The sequence below is a fragment of the Toxotes jaculatrix genome, chromosome 14 (assembly GCF_017976425.1).
Source record: "Toxotes jaculatrix isolate fToxJac2 chromosome 14, fToxJac2.pri, whole genome shotgun sequence".
NCBI lineage: Eukaryota > Metazoa > Chordata > Actinopteri > Toxotidae > Toxotes > Toxotes jaculatrix.
Window position 1 is genome coordinate 11,655,472 of NC_054407.1, and position 17,147 is coordinate 11,672,618.

At 39.3% G+C, this 17,147-nt stretch overlaps 2 protein-coding genes across 2 annotated transcripts; one reads left to right on the forward strand and one right to left on the reverse strand.

Moving 5' to 3' along the window:
- Window positions 1-2,671: 2,671 nt before the first annotated feature.
- rnf126 (ring finger protein 126) lies at window positions 2,672-9,062 on the reverse strand. Its single transcript, XM_041055161.1, has 9 exons — window positions 8,935-9,062; window positions 7,497-7,555; window positions 7,352-7,412; window positions 7,025-7,263; window positions 6,459-6,527; window positions 6,268-6,337; window positions 5,854-5,947; window positions 5,248-5,363; window positions 2,672-4,303 (listed from the first exon to the last, which is right to left on the reverse strand). Exons 1-9 carry the CDS (start codon window positions 9,007-9,009, stop codon window positions 4,151-4,153), a joined length of 936 nt encoding a protein of 311 aa, XP_040911095.1. The 5' UTR covers window positions 9,010-9,062; the 3' UTR covers window positions 2,672-4,150.
- Window positions 9,063-9,787: 725 nt separating this feature from the next.
- sugp1 (SURP and G patch domain containing 1) lies at window positions 9,788-16,795 on the forward strand. Its single transcript, XM_041055159.1, has 14 exons — window positions 9,788-9,894; window positions 10,428-10,596; window positions 10,798-10,901; window positions 11,230-11,478; window positions 11,609-11,732; window positions 11,828-11,928; window positions 12,681-12,804; window positions 12,954-13,285; window positions 13,464-13,570; window positions 13,769-13,946; window positions 14,086-14,192; window positions 14,899-15,044; window positions 15,876-16,005; window positions 16,253-16,795. Exons 1-14 carry the CDS (start codon window positions 9,876-9,878, stop codon window positions 16,277-16,279), a joined length of 1,917 nt encoding a protein of 638 aa, XP_040911093.1. The 5' UTR covers window positions 9,788-9,875; the 3' UTR covers window positions 16,280-16,795.
- The last annotated feature ends 352 nt before the right edge of the window (window positions 16,796-17,147 follow it).

Sequence of the window (17,147 nt, forward strand, 5' to 3'; positions counted from 1 at the left end):
ATCACAATTTGCCTCCAATTATCTTTGGAGAAAACCAATCAGAGATAGAGGGGAGATGTAGAGAAGAAGAGAGAGGGAGAGAGAAAGAAAGGAGAGGGGAACAGAGGGAGGGGTGGACGTGACTTATTTGCAAACTACTGCGCTCATACTTTCACTAGTCATCCTGTCAGAGATCCTCAAGCATCAAACTAATTGAGCTCTTTGACTGCGTCAAATATCATTAAACTATTAGCTAATGCTGCTGCCAGTTCAGTTCAAGGAGACTAAATTTCCAGTTGAGGCCTCTCAGTCATGACCAAAGCTTGAATTGCCTCAAGCAGCTCTATCCAAAAAAATCAGAAGCAAATACATACTTAACACGGTGTCAAACACGCTATAGACTAATATCAAAAGTTTAATTACCACGTGTAAATGAAAACTCAAATGATGTCATGTGTTTTAGAAGGTGTTTTCAATGACAACCTCCCTGAACCGGCGTCACCCTTCGTTGGTATTTAGCGCACCCTAGTGGTCTTGCACAGGGAGCACAGGAGGTGTAAGACAATTGCTCAATGTTGTGTGATTCTGACACAACAGAAGCTTCAAGCTTTGTCAAAGGTACTTGGTTATTAGTCATTAGTCTACCCAAAGGTGAGCTTGTCCTCACATATACCTCCAAACGTGACCCGTGTTTGTACCTTGCACCTCTCACAGGGCACATTTTGGTACCAAAACACACTTATATTTCTGCCCTTCAATCTATTTTTGTTAGTTTAGAGTTGCAGATGTTTAAACAATCAGTGGCAGAGTTAGCTTAGTCTGCATAATCTGTGCAGGTACCACCTGTAACAAGGGTCAACGAGTACAGCAGAGGAATTGCATGTATTACAAACAGACAGAGAGATGTAAGTTGAGCATCACTGATGGGCTGTTCGGCTCTGTGTCTTAAACTGTATGATATGAGCATAAAAACAGGTGGTTGCACGCGTGCAGTGCAGAAGTAAATGCATTTCCATTAGCATCTCTGTGGGAAGGAATTACAGTCGTATCTAAGATAGTCTGAAGGCATGTTTGTGCCAGTGGCCAAAGCCTCAGAGCTACGAAGCATTATCCTTATACAGCAAAGATATGGGCCACGATAATCGAGTGCTCTGTCACTGGAGAAGAGATTAAGTAGCTAACCTATTTTCTTTGATCTAGTTTTGGTTGAGTCTAATTTTGGTCACATATGTGTAGTTTACATACATACACACAGGCCTGCGTAACAACAGCAACATGACTATATAACCTTCACCAATCAGAGAATTTACACATCATCCCTACTGCAGACTGTTACTGAAAAACCTAATAAAATCCTAATTCAAATTAGTTTTGAAGCTTCTTGATGCAAATTTCTTACCTCTTGACATCAGTGCTGGGAAGTCATTAGCGTCACCTCTCTCTCTCTCTCTCTCTCTCTCTCTCTCTCTCTCCCCTCTCCTCCCCTCTTCTTTCTCTCTGCCATCCTCCCTTTGCTTCATTAGTCCAAACCACGCAGCCGCACCATGGTTCAGTTTAATTTCCTGGCAGAGTGATGCAGCACTGTACCACCCTCAAATACTTTTCAACAAATGACAGAGACCAGAAAGACACAGTGAAGCACTGAAATGGCAATAAATAAATAAAAATAAAGAAGTAAAGAAGAAGTATCAAACAAACTCAAAAAGTGGTGGTATGAATGGTCCAGAAACACGTTACAGTATTACACAGGAGCAGAAACCACCTCCTGATAGGGTTTATCCATTAATCAAAAAGAATAATGTTAACCTACATCAGGAAGATGAAGCGATGGCCTTATTGCTGTGGCGCACCAAACACACAGATGTTCTGCATTACTAAAACAAATGAGAGGAAAATAAGGAATCACATAAGCTGCATGCATTTCTCCACCAGAACCTCCATTTTGTCAAGGTCGTGTAAGTCAGCCTCACAGCTTTTTATATTTTCAGTGGGTGGCAACACCTCATCTCTTTGCTCTGGCAACTTTGGAAGCTTCAGGAATATACATTAAATTTTTTTATTCCTATTTGTTTCATCACGAAAAGCTCAGGTTGCTGGTATGGTGACTCAGACACCACCTGCTTGTTAAAATTTGCTTAAAATTTCTGGGCTCGCTGTGAACGTCTGACAAATGCATCTTTGTTGCACCTGAATCACCTAAATGAAAAAAAAAATGGCATGCTGCCTACACACAGAGGAAATTCAGGGCATTTGAATAATTCTTATCGACATTAATCTAATTTTAAATAAATGTAAAATTATTCTCTCCCCCATGGAAATTTCCATGTTTTGTGCCATTACATTGTGCTCAAAGAGATGTTCAGTGACTAAGGAATTTTCTTGTGCTTTTCATGAAGGGTTCTTCTTTAATCATGGTGTGAATTTCACCTAGATACTGATTACCCAAAGGTGGACGATGCAGATATAAATATAATTATTCTGCAATTAGTTAAAACCTGCTTAAGATACACAGGTGATGTCTATTTTACAAACTATGTGACTTAGAAAAGGTTAAAGGTGATGAATACTTATGCAAACAAGTACTCTGTATTTTATATTTGTATTTAATTTAGAGCACTCCGTAGATATCTGTTTTCCCTTTGTCATTAAAAAGTCCTTTATCACTGTTAAAAAACAAACAAAAAAACCCAAAACAAAACAAATAAAACCCCAGCAAATCTACTGTTTGATTCAATGTTGTAAAACCATAAAACACAAAAACTACCTGTACTTTTTGAGGCACTGTATAGAAAGTAATGTTAGGGAACCGGCATAAGTGCCGTTGCAGCAAACAAGAAGCTGGGCTATGACAGTTATCACTTTACAGTGACACGATCAGTAAAGGGCTTCAGAAATCCACATGGCTGCCTTTCCTTAAGCATTTTCAAATATCACACAGTCAATTAAAAAAATAATAAAATAAAATAAAGTTAGACATTCCTGATCAAGAGAAAATGTATTTTAAATGTTCACGTCCGTCCTCCCACCTTGGCAAGTAAATGGTACAACTGTGGCCTTTGTCTTGATTATAAACCGTTGGGAGAGTGGGACTACATTCTGAAACTGCACATTATCAGCAGAAACTTTCAAATTTGTTTTAGCACTTTATTGTGACTGTACGAAAAATCAGTAAATAAAATAATAAACACTTGTTTTGTGAAACACATTTGGCCAGTTCCGTTGAGGTAAGATGATCCCATGCCTTTTTTATGTCTTTTTTTTTTTTCTTTTACATTGCTCAATTTGTGTCTTGGGCAAGGGTTCAATAAATAAGTAGGTCTGTGAAATTTTCCATTTATAAAAATGTTTCCATTGTTGAGCTGCAAGGATTTTTACCTTTTCAAGATGCACCAAATACACTGGCTCAAGCTCTAAGAAAAAAAATCTAATAAAAACAAGTTCTAAAAGATTTACTCAATGCAAAAATGAAAAAGAAAAGTTTTTTGTTGCTCAGTAGTTTATCCAAATTCACATTCTCAACATCAGACAAAATATTTTGTGCAAAATAAAGAAAACAAAGGTGCAAATAAATAAAAATCAGATGCATACACTCGGTTTCCTTTTCACAAGGTTTTAGTTTGATCCATTAGCTGTACAGTGGCTGACAGTTCAAAATGAATTCTTTATCTACACATCTATGGACTCTGCACCACCACAGGCAATGTTTTAAAAAAAGAACATTTTGTCTTTTAAATATAAAATGTGTCCCAGCCTTGTGGCAAAGACATGTCTCCATCAAAAAGCAGTCCACTCCAGCTCAAACTCTGCCCCAGTTCTGGTTACAATGCCACTTTTATTTATTATTGTTACTATTATCCTTATTATCATTATTATTATTATTATTATTATTATTATTATTCACAGCCTTTCTGGATCCTCCTTCAACGCTGCCCAGTCCCACCTCCTAAATCACTCTGTAACAATAGCAGCAGGAGCTGGACCCAGCGTCCGTTCAGCACAAGGGGGAGGAATGATGATTAATAGTCTGCAACACATTCAGAGTTCACCTCGACTCATATCATCCCCTAGAATTGAGACAGACAACTGTCCTGGTCTCAGCTGTAGAGAAGAGCTGTCGGGTCTCAGTTGGGCGTGAGGTTTTCAGATGTGAGGTGGTGGTGACGGTGAAAATCTATGAGTTGCTGGCAGCATTCTCATTGCTAGGTGAGCTTGGGGAAGAAGAGGAGGAGGAGGAGGGAGAGAAGTTCATTCCTGATAACCCCGGTGGGTCTGTGGCCGTATTCTGTCCACTAAGACTCTTTCTGCACACAGGACACGTATCGTGCTGTGGGAAAAACAAGGATGAATAAGAGTCTTTAGTCTGTTGGACCATCACATGTTAGGGATGACCTGATCAACTTTTTCTCTCGCTCCAGTTGGAACCTAAAGCCACGCCAGCATTTCATAAAAGTCTGGTAACAGCTGTTTCCCTCAGTTAGAGTAACAACTGACCAATCAGAGCTAAGCAGGTGGGAGAATGCGGACGCCATGCTATCCCGAGACTGATATAGCTATCAAATAAAACTTCAATTGGCTTTGATCTTTTCACATGACACAGGTGGGGCTGATACGTCACTGATTGGTTAGGGCAAAAACAAAACAATTCCCTCTCCAAACAAGAACACCGCACAATATGACAAGCGGCAGAATGATACAGTCTAATCATCAGTCTCGCTGAACAGCTCCGCAATAATAAAATACAATCTGCATCCAAGCTTTCCTTTTCTAGTTTCCTAATGTTACTATGGTGCTTTAGTGTCATATAGTAAACATAAGCATAATTTTGGACAGATTTTCTTCATTCTCATTATGAAGACAATACTGAAGTTTAAATGTACTTTGTCAACTTAGAGCAGCACTTAAGAGGAGCACCAGAGAAATGTCTTAAGACTGAAGGCAAAGTATCTTTTTTTTTTTAACTCAAAGAAGCACTGCTTTTCATTTTGCCTTTCGCTCACTTTGTCACCATCACTCTCCTGCTGATACCCTTAACTTAAACTGCCAGCTGCTGTTTGCTTGTGTCATTTTGCAGTTCGCTTGCTCGTGGTGGGGTGCATGAGGAACAGCATTCAACCTTTTTACAAAGCACACTGAGTTATAAAAAAAAAAACAAATCTGGCTTCATAAAGCTATAGAGTTTGGTGCAGCTGACACCAATCAAATACTGTGATCAACGTCTGATACCAGTCAGGCGGATCTATTTGACACATCATTGCTAGATATACATACCTGTTCCAGCCATGGTACTATACAGTCATTGTGAAACAAATGATTGCACGGCAGTTGTCTAACACTCTCCTCGACGCTGTAGTCTTCTTTGCACACAGGACACTCTAAGCCAGCACCTGCACAAACAGAGAAAGACAACACTGTCTGTCTGTGTGTGTGTGTGTGAGAGACCTTCAGTCACATGCATCAGCTGGACAACTGCAAACACACTGATTCTGTTTATTTGAGTGTAGGCAGTGTTATGCAGTGTGAGGTTAAATTCAAGCACTTCACTTCACCACCGCTGACACCACTATGATTAAAAGCTGAAATAGAAATAGATATAAAGTGGGGTCCAAAAGTCTGAGACCACTTTCCCATTCACTTGAATGATTATTATCAGCAGTCCTCTCATTATAGATTATGTATTGTGATTGAATTATCTTAAAGGCCAAGAAAAAAGGGATTCTTTTTTTTATTTGGTGTGCTTGGATGAGTAGGTTGTAGTGACACACATGTATGTGTGGAGGCAGTAAAAAGGACAGCACTGATTTAAAAAAAAAAAAAAAGATTTTTTTATGTTTTCTGTCTTTTCTGAGTGTGTAAATGTGAGACGTGAGGACTTACCCACATGTTCCTCTGTGATGGAGATGGTGGGTAAACTCTTTATCCTTTCTCTGTCTGCAGGAGGAGGACCTGTGTTTTCAAACTGGTTCAATAACTAAGAGTGAAAACAAATGAATTGCATTAAATGGCTGAGATCATCTTCCTTAAAATGTAGAAACCATTTTAGGGCTATGCAGCGTGGTAACATTATATGCTATAAAAAAAAAAAATTATCATTATCATGAATTATTAATCATTATTGCTGTAAAATAAATTTAATTATCATGATCATGAATTATTAGTAATGATATTATAAATAGATCAATTATAGGGTCCCGACTGAAAAAGCTCTTGTGACACTGTATGTGCTTAAGTGATATGCAGGTTTATTTCCAGTATAATGTAAAAAAAAAAAAAGAAAAAAGAAAAAATTACCTGTGTAATGATAGCATCAAGTCCATTGGCGCCCCAGGCGTAGTCCATTGGATTGGAATGCAGCATGCCCCTGCAAAACAAAAAGGTAGTCAGAAAAAAAAACATGAGAAAGAGTTAAAAACAGTAAACATTTTTCAGCTCAGCGGCATTAAACAACAAAACAAGCATGAATCACAGTTTCTTAAGCTCACCATGGTCCCATCCCGATATTTGGCATGGCTGTAGGTGCTATGATTCCATTTACTAGCTGCTGGATGATTCTGTATCAGGAAAAAAAAACATTTTCAAAAATCATTTGCTGAATCAAACCAAGCAATTCAACTTGTCTTCTCACCACACCTGCACACATGGAAAATGTCCTCAGATATTTTTAACTTTATGGTCTCAGAAATATATTATACAGATGGTGATACTGGATATTTGCTGTTATTTATAGGAATAATGGGTCTTTGCTATTAAAATGATAATAATGGATATTGTGTTTTATGTTTTCTGGTAACTAAGTAAGAGGCATTACAGATCATGTCGTGTTATTTTTATTGGGTCTGTTAGTTAAACATTCTACATTACGTTTAGCTGTATCTTAACACATCACGTCACTGTATTCTAAAACTGGAGGTAATATTGTTTAAGTATTGTCTAATATAACAAGACAAGCACATATTATTCACACAAAAGGTGCAATTTTTTTTTACCCGAACCCTCTTGTGTCCCACACAAACCTCCCACACACACTCTACTGCGGAAAATGTCTCACCCCTCTAACGTGGGCACTCCTTCATGGCGCGTACCCTGTCTTCGAGGAACATGTCGGCCCCGTGGTTGCCGCGCACTATATCGTTGCCGTGATGCCATTTCCCGCTCTCTCCGGTTTTCTGTCTCTCGGTTGTCCTCTGTGGGTAACCGCGTTCGAAGGTCAAAGTTTTCATCAAAAATCCCGAGAGCAAACGGACCATACCCAGAGGGAAATGTGAATAAGTGTTGGTGATCCATGTTCTAGTAGAAAACACAGAGGCAACGTCAAATCATGGTGAAATGTGCAAAATTTTCTTGCAGATGAGCTGATTTTGTGAGTCCCACTGACCTCAAAGGCTGAGCGGCTCTGATCACTGGTGGAGGATGTGGAGGCCGACCCATTCTCAGTACTGCAGAAACACAGTGGTGAAGAAAGCAAAAAGCTTAATTATCAGAAGAACTAAATTAATGAGAAACACAGTAATCCTCCATACCTTCTTTCCTCAGGCAATTCCTCAATGAAGCCAGACTCACAGCGTGGACAGGTGTAGTCCTACAGTGAAAATATAAATGTCAATGTCCAGTATGTATTCAACATGACTAACAAATATGCAGTTATCTGTTAATGAGGTATACCTAAATAAACATGGTGTAGCCTAATTCAACAACATAACATCCCACCCTTATAAGGGTTGTCAAGTTTCCTTTAGAGTGTTAGATAGGTGTCTATTCAACTTTGTTTATTTAGACAGCTAAGTGCTGCTGTTGAATTGTATAGTGTTATACTGAGAGGTGTTCCAAATATTTACTCTACCCTGGCTAATACAAACAAGGTGAACAAAATAGTACTAGTGGCTCTTAGTATAATGCAATACAGTAGCAGCACCACAAACTACAGCCTCCAAAATAACTGTAAACACTTAAAACAGTGTCAACTAATGCTAAAACCTATAATCTTCATACAAGTAGGATCTGTTGGATCAGAATACATTAGTTTTGACTAGGTTAATGTGTACATAATAAGCTGGCAAGTGGGTATATGATGTCTAATATTGGAAAATACATATTTTCTTATAAAAAAAATATGACTGTTAAGTGCAGACAGGCTAATGTTGACATAGAGCATAAGAGTAGCCAATAACATCCATTACAGATGCCTTATTTACAGGACATTAAGCAACTGTGATTTAACAAATGTCACATACTGTGAATAACACCCTGTAAACGCTGCCAGTTAGTAAATATAATCTCCTGAGAGCATCCTGCCACAGAGGTGAGCAGCTGGCTGACTGTTTGTCTATAAAGTAACTGTTACTGTAACATTCAAGAAGCTTCCCATGAATAGCTTGACAACAGACTGCAGTGGCAGGCAGGCAGGCTGTTGTCACAATATTAATGCATTAAACTGAGTCTAGCTTTAGACGTAAGTGATATTGTGCAGTTTTACTTCTCTTTGCGGCATAGACACAGTAGGCTAACAAGGAAAGAAATTTCCGTGAAGAGTTTTTATATCGGCTGACTGTAAATGATAAAATCAAAACCTGTTAACTCAACGCTGACAGAATCGGTATCTGACTAAACAGTGAGCCTACGCTTTCTTCTAGTAGCTAGCTCGCTGACGTTAAACGCCACCACAATGAGACCTGTCACGCCGGTAGGATTAACTCTATCTGGCTGCTATTTAAGGTAGTGCGATATAGCTGGAATTGTACCTCTAAATCACAAGATCATAACGTGAGGGTGCCCGCCAACTTAATTACTATCACTTGACTGTCACTCTGAACCGTCGGTGCTAACTAGCGTAGCTAAAGAGCAGCAGTCAGGCGACGTGACTCGCTGTGCGCCACAAACATACACGCACATAAAATCCCAACAAGAACAAATATAATGTCTCCTTCTTCAAGTCGGTAACTAAGTCTCTTTGGTCCTTACCGGTAAACGCGGACTAATCTCTGCTGAACACCGGTGACAAAAAAACCGGCAGGGCCGTGGGGGAGCTTCAGCCATTTCTGAGCAGGAGACCAGTTCGTACGGTACGGACGGGTAGCAACAAGGGACAACAAGACCTCACTTTCGCAGGGGGAAAGACACGGTCGAAACGGAAACGCACGAGCACCTACGTAACATCACCATGGTAGCTACACAAATTTACTAAGGACAAGAGTTCCGGTTGAAAATTTCCTTCAAAATAAAGGCACTAAAATCTAATTTTAAAACCATACAACCACTATGCGACCTTTAATGAATGACTTCCATTGTTTTTTTATTTTAATTCATTCAAAGGCTTCACATACTAACAGAATATGTATCAATATATTCTATCTTTGTTGTGGAATCATGATATTTATTATTATTTATTATTTTCAACCACAAGACATTCATGTTAAAATTTTGGAATGCAATTCACACATAAGAGCTTCGGCAAAAACTTTGCTCCAAATAATGTGATGTGAAACAATAGTTCTCAAGAGTGTTTTATATGTTTACTGTATGTTTTGTCCACCCTTATTTACATGACATAATGGGGTCCAAATAGAAGAAAAGTCTCTCTATACAATTTAATACCATTATGATGGCGTCAACAAATAGTGAATGCCATAATGTGGTGGTAAAGGTTTACAGCAGACAGTACTCTGGATTACATCACATAGCACAAATTTATCTTTTTTTGAGCATTTTGAGCATATGATCATAATAGAAAATACTGTGGTCTTGAAGACTTGCAGAGAGAACGCTTTTATTCTGGACAAAGTATGACCGGAAGTCTTGTTTTTGCTTTTGCAGCCTCCAGGTCAGCTACACGTTAGCAGTAAGAGGCTTGTTGTAGTCCGTGAGCTTTGTTTTCGGAATTTATTCTTCCTCCTGGTACGGCCATGGAGTCTAGCGATGCAGGTAAACCTTTATAAAGAATCTGAATGAGATTCTAACACTAATTATAAAGCAGCTGTCCTTTGTGAACACGTAAGTTAGTCAGATTTGTTTTAAACGTTAACTAGCATATGTTGCCGCTTGTTGGCGTAACCATGACGAGCGCTAGCTAGCGTTAGCTGTCGGGTTAGCTAAACAAGATAATTATTAAATAACACAATTTGCATTAAATTGACTTAAATTAATAAATACGATTCTTTCCTATGATCTGCAGCCTTTAATATCCACGTGTCATAAAATGACTGTCTGACTTTTAACAGCTGATTAAAGTTGTTTCTTTTGTTATTTGATTTGGAGAAGCTTTCTTGTTCGCCAGTCTTTCCTGGCTATATTAAATATAATGTTACCATATTGATATAACTTTAAGTATTTATAACCTACAAATGTCTTGAATAGCAGTATTTTAAATCAGAGAATATCACATATACAGCTCCACAGCTGTTTAACATGCCTACCGTTGTCGTTTTGTTTCACTTTCCTATTTTATCTGCGTTCAGGGCGAGGGGGATGGAAGTCCAAGCCTGGACAGCCACAGAAAAATAAGATGAACATGAATATTCTCCGTCAAGAGAAGCTCATAGCTCAGAAGAAGAAGGAGATTGAGGCCAGAATGGCAGAGCAAGCCAAAATGAATGTGCAAACCACTAGCAAGCCCCAGCCTCCAAGGTAAGGAAACACATGTGAGCCCACAAATATGTCACAGACATATCTGTAACACTATCAACATGTGAACATTAAATAAAAGGGATTTGCTTCAAGTAAATGATGTAAGGTATAATGGCTTTGCATTGCTTAACAGTAAGAAGAACTTAAACATGTAACAAAGTGGATGTTCAATGATTTTTTTTTTCAATCTGATCCATGTAGTTCTCCCAGTCCTCAAGGAGCCTCCTCAAACAAGTTTGCAAATGATGGAAGTTTCTTACAGCAGTTCATGAAGATGCAGAAGGAGAAATCCAACAATGTGCCAGGTTAGTACTTTCATCTGACAGTTTAGCACTGAGCCTGTAGTTTTTGCTTGTGGAAAAGACAGATAAAGAGGTCCTTGACTGTTGTACAGTGTACAGCGTGTACGGGAGGTAGAGGCTATTTAAGAGGGCATCCTCACCCAAGGGAATTCGGTTTGAAAACCGTGACAGGACCATGAACAGTACCATGCCTTACTTGAGTTGATTACCTGCCAAATGCTCTGGTTTCTGGAAGAGCTCTTACCAACAATTGCAGACATAGTAATAGAATTTAGCTAGTAGGCTAAGTCTACTACTAGATTTTTTCAATTGTGCCATGTACTCTTTCTAGGTTCCACTGGTGATACCAGATCTCCTTCAACCCCAACTTCATTGCCAGGAGGAAACGCACTTCAGAAAAAGAGCATTCTTGTTGGCAAGCGGCCTGGCCTTGGAGTCAGTAGCATGCTTAGTCAGTTTAAGAGCTACTCACAGGCCAAAAAGAGTCCTGTTCTCAGCCAGAGGCCGAGTGTGTTTTGTTCTCCAGATGGTGAAGATGAGGAAGAAGATGCCGATTACTCCAGATTCTTAGAGATGAAAGGTAATTCAAGCCCTGTGTTTCTCTGGACAACTCTGTGGCTTGGACATTTCAGTGCATCTTCTGCGTATTTCAGTGGTACAGTTGCCTTGTGACTGCCCTTATAATAAATGTACTCATAGCCTGCTTAAAGTCTCTCCCCCAGAGGATTCAGACACCAGACTCATTATCGACAAGATGGCCTCTTTTGTGGCAGAGGGAGGACCTGAGCTGGAGAGAAAGGCCAAGGAGGACTACAAGGACAATCCTGTTTTCTCGTAAGTCTGAAGGACATTGTAGCTTATCTAGGTTTATTTTACTCATACAGTATTTTCAAACTTATCTGTTTTCACTTGTTGTCCTTGCTTTGCAGATTTTTATATGATAAGAGCACTATGGAGTATCTCTACTACAAAAAAAGAGTTGCAGAATTGAGAAAGGATTTGCTAAGACCTGAGAATTCATCAGATAATGGTAAGATTACCTCTTCGCACCCTCTGTCTCTTGCCTCTGTTTTCTCTCTCATACCACTCCTCTATGAAATACAAAAATGAAACTGTGTTAGGGGTCAACAGTATATTGTCAGTATAGTTATCAGTTATCACAGTATGACCTTTCTTTGCCTCTAACTTGAGTCAAACTGTGTTATTCATAGACATATTCAGTTGCATTTTTAAAACAAAGGAGGAAATAACATTTGCATACTGGCTTTTAAGACCACACCATCATACAAAAATAATTTCTAGTCAAGGTATTAATCTGGTTCTGGTTCATCATCAGACTGCTTCTTTAGGCTGTGCATATGCACGTCGTGTGCTCTTTAGTTTTTCTCTTATTTTCTTATGTTTTAATAAACCTTACTTGTTTTTGGTTTGGACTTTGAAAGTTGTAGAGTACAAATCTTTAGCCAGTAAATTGTGAGAACCATTTATAATTTGATCAAATTTTAAAGAGTAAAGATTCTAGTCATTATGTTTACAGATACACGTTTTACAGTGTAGTCATACTGTATATGGTACAGCCTCTCTGGCCTTTATTTGTTCTTCATTTGCTATACTAAAAACCTCACATACATACAGGTCCCCATTCACCACCCCTATCCCCCTTGCCCCTCCTTCCTCTTCTTATCCCCTATTGGCTCTAGACTGGTGGTGTGTGAGGGCCAGTTGAGTACGGTACAGTAGTAGAGTGTGAATTGAGTCCCAGTACTGATAGGCTGCTTAAAGTCTCCCCCCCAGTGGACGCGGAAACCCAGCAGGTGGCTGAGAAGCTGGCCAGGTTTGTGGTGGAGGGTGGCCCTGAGGTGGAAGCCATCGCTGCTGAGCGCAACCGGGGCAACCCTGCCTTCAGGTCAGTCACTGTATATGTGGCTGTGTTTCCTAATCATGACATGTTGTGTGTGTGGCTTTTTTTTAATTTTATTAAATTTTTAAGTAAAAGCATTGTTGTACTTTGATTGATTTTCACCTCACAAACTGTTGCTACTGTCCTTCCTACAGTTTTTTATATGATCACCAAAGTCCAGCCTACCGCTTCTACAAACAGAAAGTACAGGAGTATCGTGCTGTAACCTCCCAGAGCTCTTCGCCTCCTGCAGCAGAGTCGAGGACAGACGTTCAGCGACCAACTGCTCCGCCATTACAAGGAATCCCCCCACCCCTGAACCCCCCAGCATCTCTACCTCATGTTCAGGAGTCAGACACCCCACCTGTCAAACGGAAGAGGAAGAGCAGATGGGGGTCTGAAGATGACAAAGTCGAGTTGCCCGTTCCTCCTGTCGTCGTTCCTCCCGAGATAAATATTTCAGACCCTAACACACCCTCTCTCTCTGGTACATGAAGTTGTGTTGTACCTATTGTTCATTTGAGCACATACTACTATCATAAATAGATAGATAAAATCGCACCAACAGCCATTTTTGGTATTAGGACAAATTAATTTGCTGTTTGGCACACCACCGGCTGATCCAGGAGCTGATTTGTGAATACATATACTTTTTTGTGTTCCAGCCCAGGAGCTGAGAGGTCTTGGTTATAAGAAGGGGAAACCTCTTGGTCTGGTTGGAGTGACAGAACTATCTGAGGACCAGAAAAGACAACTCAAAGAACAACAAGAGGTAGGAAAATGCTATCTGAATGTAATTATTAACTGAAACCTTGTAGTGTGAAATACCAGTATGAAATTTTAATATAGAATTTTACGATGCTGCGTTTTTAACTATACTTAAACTCCACCCACCACTTTTTTTTCTGTTTCTGTTTTCAATTTAATCTGTCGTGTGCGTGTGTGTGTGGTGTTTTCTCACACACTGTAGATGCAAGAGATGTATGACATGATCATGAAGCACAAGCGTGCAATGGCAGAGATGCAGGTGATGTGGGAAAAGGCCATGAGAGAACACCAACATGAATATGACAGTGATGAAGAAATGGACGAGCAAGCAGGCACGTGGGAGCATCGTCTCCGAAAGATGGAAATGGAGAAGACACGTGGTAAGGTTGACCTTCAGCATGGAGAATTATTTATATTAACTGTAACAGCAGCAACAATTTATGTCTGATAATCAGGTTCTAGCAAGGTGATTAGCTAGATCCTTGCTGTAAATAAAAAAAATTATGTCTGTACTTACAGAGTGGGCAGAATCTCTGACAGAAATGGGTAAAGGGAAACACTTTATCGGGGATTTCCTTCCTCCTGAGGAGCTGGAGAAGTTCATGGAGACCTTCAAGGCACTCAAGGTCAGTTTTTTCTCTGAATTCACTGGTTCTCCAGCCTAATGAAGAAGAATTTTGCTGGTTTTCAAATGCTATGGTCAGCTCTGTCCACTATCCATCTTATTATTTGGGTAAAAATGAAAGAAGGAAAGCTTTTGAATTAAAGGAGGAAGCACTAAATTCAGCTATCCCATTTTAAGGCAGTTTCACCTGCTCGCTGCAGGTATGTGTAGGAGACTGTTTAACACAAAAATTTCTTTTCAGGAATCTAACGGAAAGTACTGTTAAACTTTCATACATTTTTAGTGTAATTTGTGCTGTCAGTTAGCCATTAAGTGTCACCCATGCAGAATGTAGTTGGGCTGGGGTCAGTTTAAAATGTGGGTAAACAGGATTGTTATCATCCATTCATGCCTCTGTTTTCAAGCTGCTTATCCAGGTCAGGGGCACTGTGGCAACAGCCAGCAGAGCAACCCAGACGTCCCTATTCCCAGCAAATTCCTCTAGCTCCTCCTCAGGGATCCCCAGGAGGACACTATATTTGCCACTTGTTTTGACACTCTGTTTAACTCTGCACTTTTTATCCCTTTTACAAGTTTCAAAGTTGAAAAACAGCACAGCATGTAAACAGAATTTTTAGAAACATTAAAATGATATTGCAGTCAGTGGTATGGTAACAGCTCATCAGTGTGTACAGCATGAATGCAGCTTCAGTCTTCTTCACTTGCAGGAAGGCCGGGATCCAGACTACTCAGAATACAAAGAATTTAAGTTGACGGTGGAGAACCTTGGTTTCCGAATGCTCATGAAGATGGGCTGGAAGGAAGGTGAAGGTCTCGGCAGTGACGGACAGGGAATCAAGGCTCCCGTCAACAAGTGAGCATCCATCATCAATATTAACCATATGTTAAAATCACTGTAATAATAACATGTTTTCACCATGTTGAATTGTTTGTAGTTTCCATGAATACAACTGTTCTACAAGAAATGCATTAACATTTACTAATGTTATAGATCAATATTCCCTGAGCTTAGTTCATTTTATATGTTATCTCACTGTGTATACGGTACAAAACTTCCGGCCATTAAAACCATTGATTTTTGTACAACGCACTTGTCTGCCCCTGCCATTAAATTAAACTGTCTTCCTCTCCATAACTTATATCTCATCGGTTTACACTAAAAGAGTGATCCCTCCCCTAGTGTTATTTCTCAGCCCAACATCCTCTTTGAACAGGAAATCCATTAAAACAGAAAATAAATTAATTTAAGGTAGCTCTCATAAAGGCAGTTTTCAGGGTGACTTTAAAAATGTATGTCATCTAATCATACTGTAGCACCTGAATTTTCACAGCAGACTTGTCATAGATGGAAAATCACAGGTGTTACTGATATGGGTCTGCTCTATTCATGTCTCAGTAAGTCAGGACAGTGTGACAGCAAGCCGGTACGAGCAATACCAGAACCCTGAAACTGAGGCAGCTAAATGGAATCCAGCCATCATTCATTTCATGATCTATACCTGGGCTTTTCTTACTGTGACATGTCAAAATGTCTTCTGTGAAAAAAGCCTATGTAGTGTTTTTTTTAATCCGTATAGACATACAGTAACAGTAATGTTTTGATTGCCCCCAATTAACAGGCAGACATGAAAGTATAAATTAATCTTGGGTGTGTGTGTGTGTCTCTCTCTCTGTCCCACTCTAGGGGAACTACACCTGTGAACGGAGCAGGGTTAGGAATCGACCGTCCAGCTGAGCTCACAAAAAGTGACGACGAATATGATGCTTTTAGAAAGAGGATGATGCTTGCTTACCGCTTCAGGCCAAATCCACTGGTAACTCATTTTCTGTTTGTTGTTAAAAAAATAAAAATGCTGTGAATTTACCAGTTCATTGTAACTTTACAGATTATGTTAGCTAAAGCATAATAGCAGTTGTTCAATAATATAGTTGGCTACAGAAATTTGACACATTAGGTTTTTTGTATTTGTGGTGCCGCTGATCCTCTCAACATGGTAAAGTGTCCTTTGCTATAATATTTGAATTTAATCTAGTGTTTTGTTTTGTTTTTTCTTTCTGCAGAATAATCCACGGAGACCATATTACTGATGCAGAGGACTGTTTTTGTTTATACTTGGTCTTGTTTGTTATAAATTAAAAGCTGGTTTCGGGAGTTGCCACAGCTCTGTGAAGTTGTGAAATGGACACCGTTGCAGAGTAGAAATTTTGAAATTTGAAGTGTGTGTGTGCAAGGGTAGTGAAGTTGGAAAATAGTAGAAACATTGTTAAATCCATTACATATGAGGTTTAATTTGGTTAAAAACACAGAACTGATTTCTTTAAATATTTTATCGCCTGTCTTGTTACATTTCAGTTTAATTCTGTAACAACTTTAAATATGTAATGACATTGCCTGACTTCCGTATTAATTTCATTATTTTGTGTAACCATTTGGTTCCCTTTCAAAGCTTGACTTGACTTTGCATTCAAACTAAATAACAGGTCTGTATTAGTACATGACCTCCTGTATAATTACACTGAGTAATTTTCCTCACTGTGCTATATTTTTGCTTCCTTTCATTAAATGCTACAGAGTTCACAATAAAAAAAAAACATGGCCACTTACTGAAATGTGCTGTCACAGACATGTTTTAACAAATGTGGCAAACTATAACTACTGTACTTACCTGATTATTAGGAAATAATTAGGAGCTAAGATAAACTCTTTAAGTTTACAGAACACCTGTGTGCTAAGTGCAGGTGTTCATCCAATCATGTTGATAATTGTTATCAGTATTAATTTCTGTATGGCTCTGGACAGCAGTGAGTCACTGAGTAGAGCTGACTAGGCTCAAGCAGGCAGTGGTGAGGAGTGTGACAGATCAGTGAAATCAGACCTTCAGTTTGCCATTCCCCAGGGTGGTTTACTTGGGATAAATATAACTCCAAAATCCCAGCTAAGCAAGAGCCACTCTGG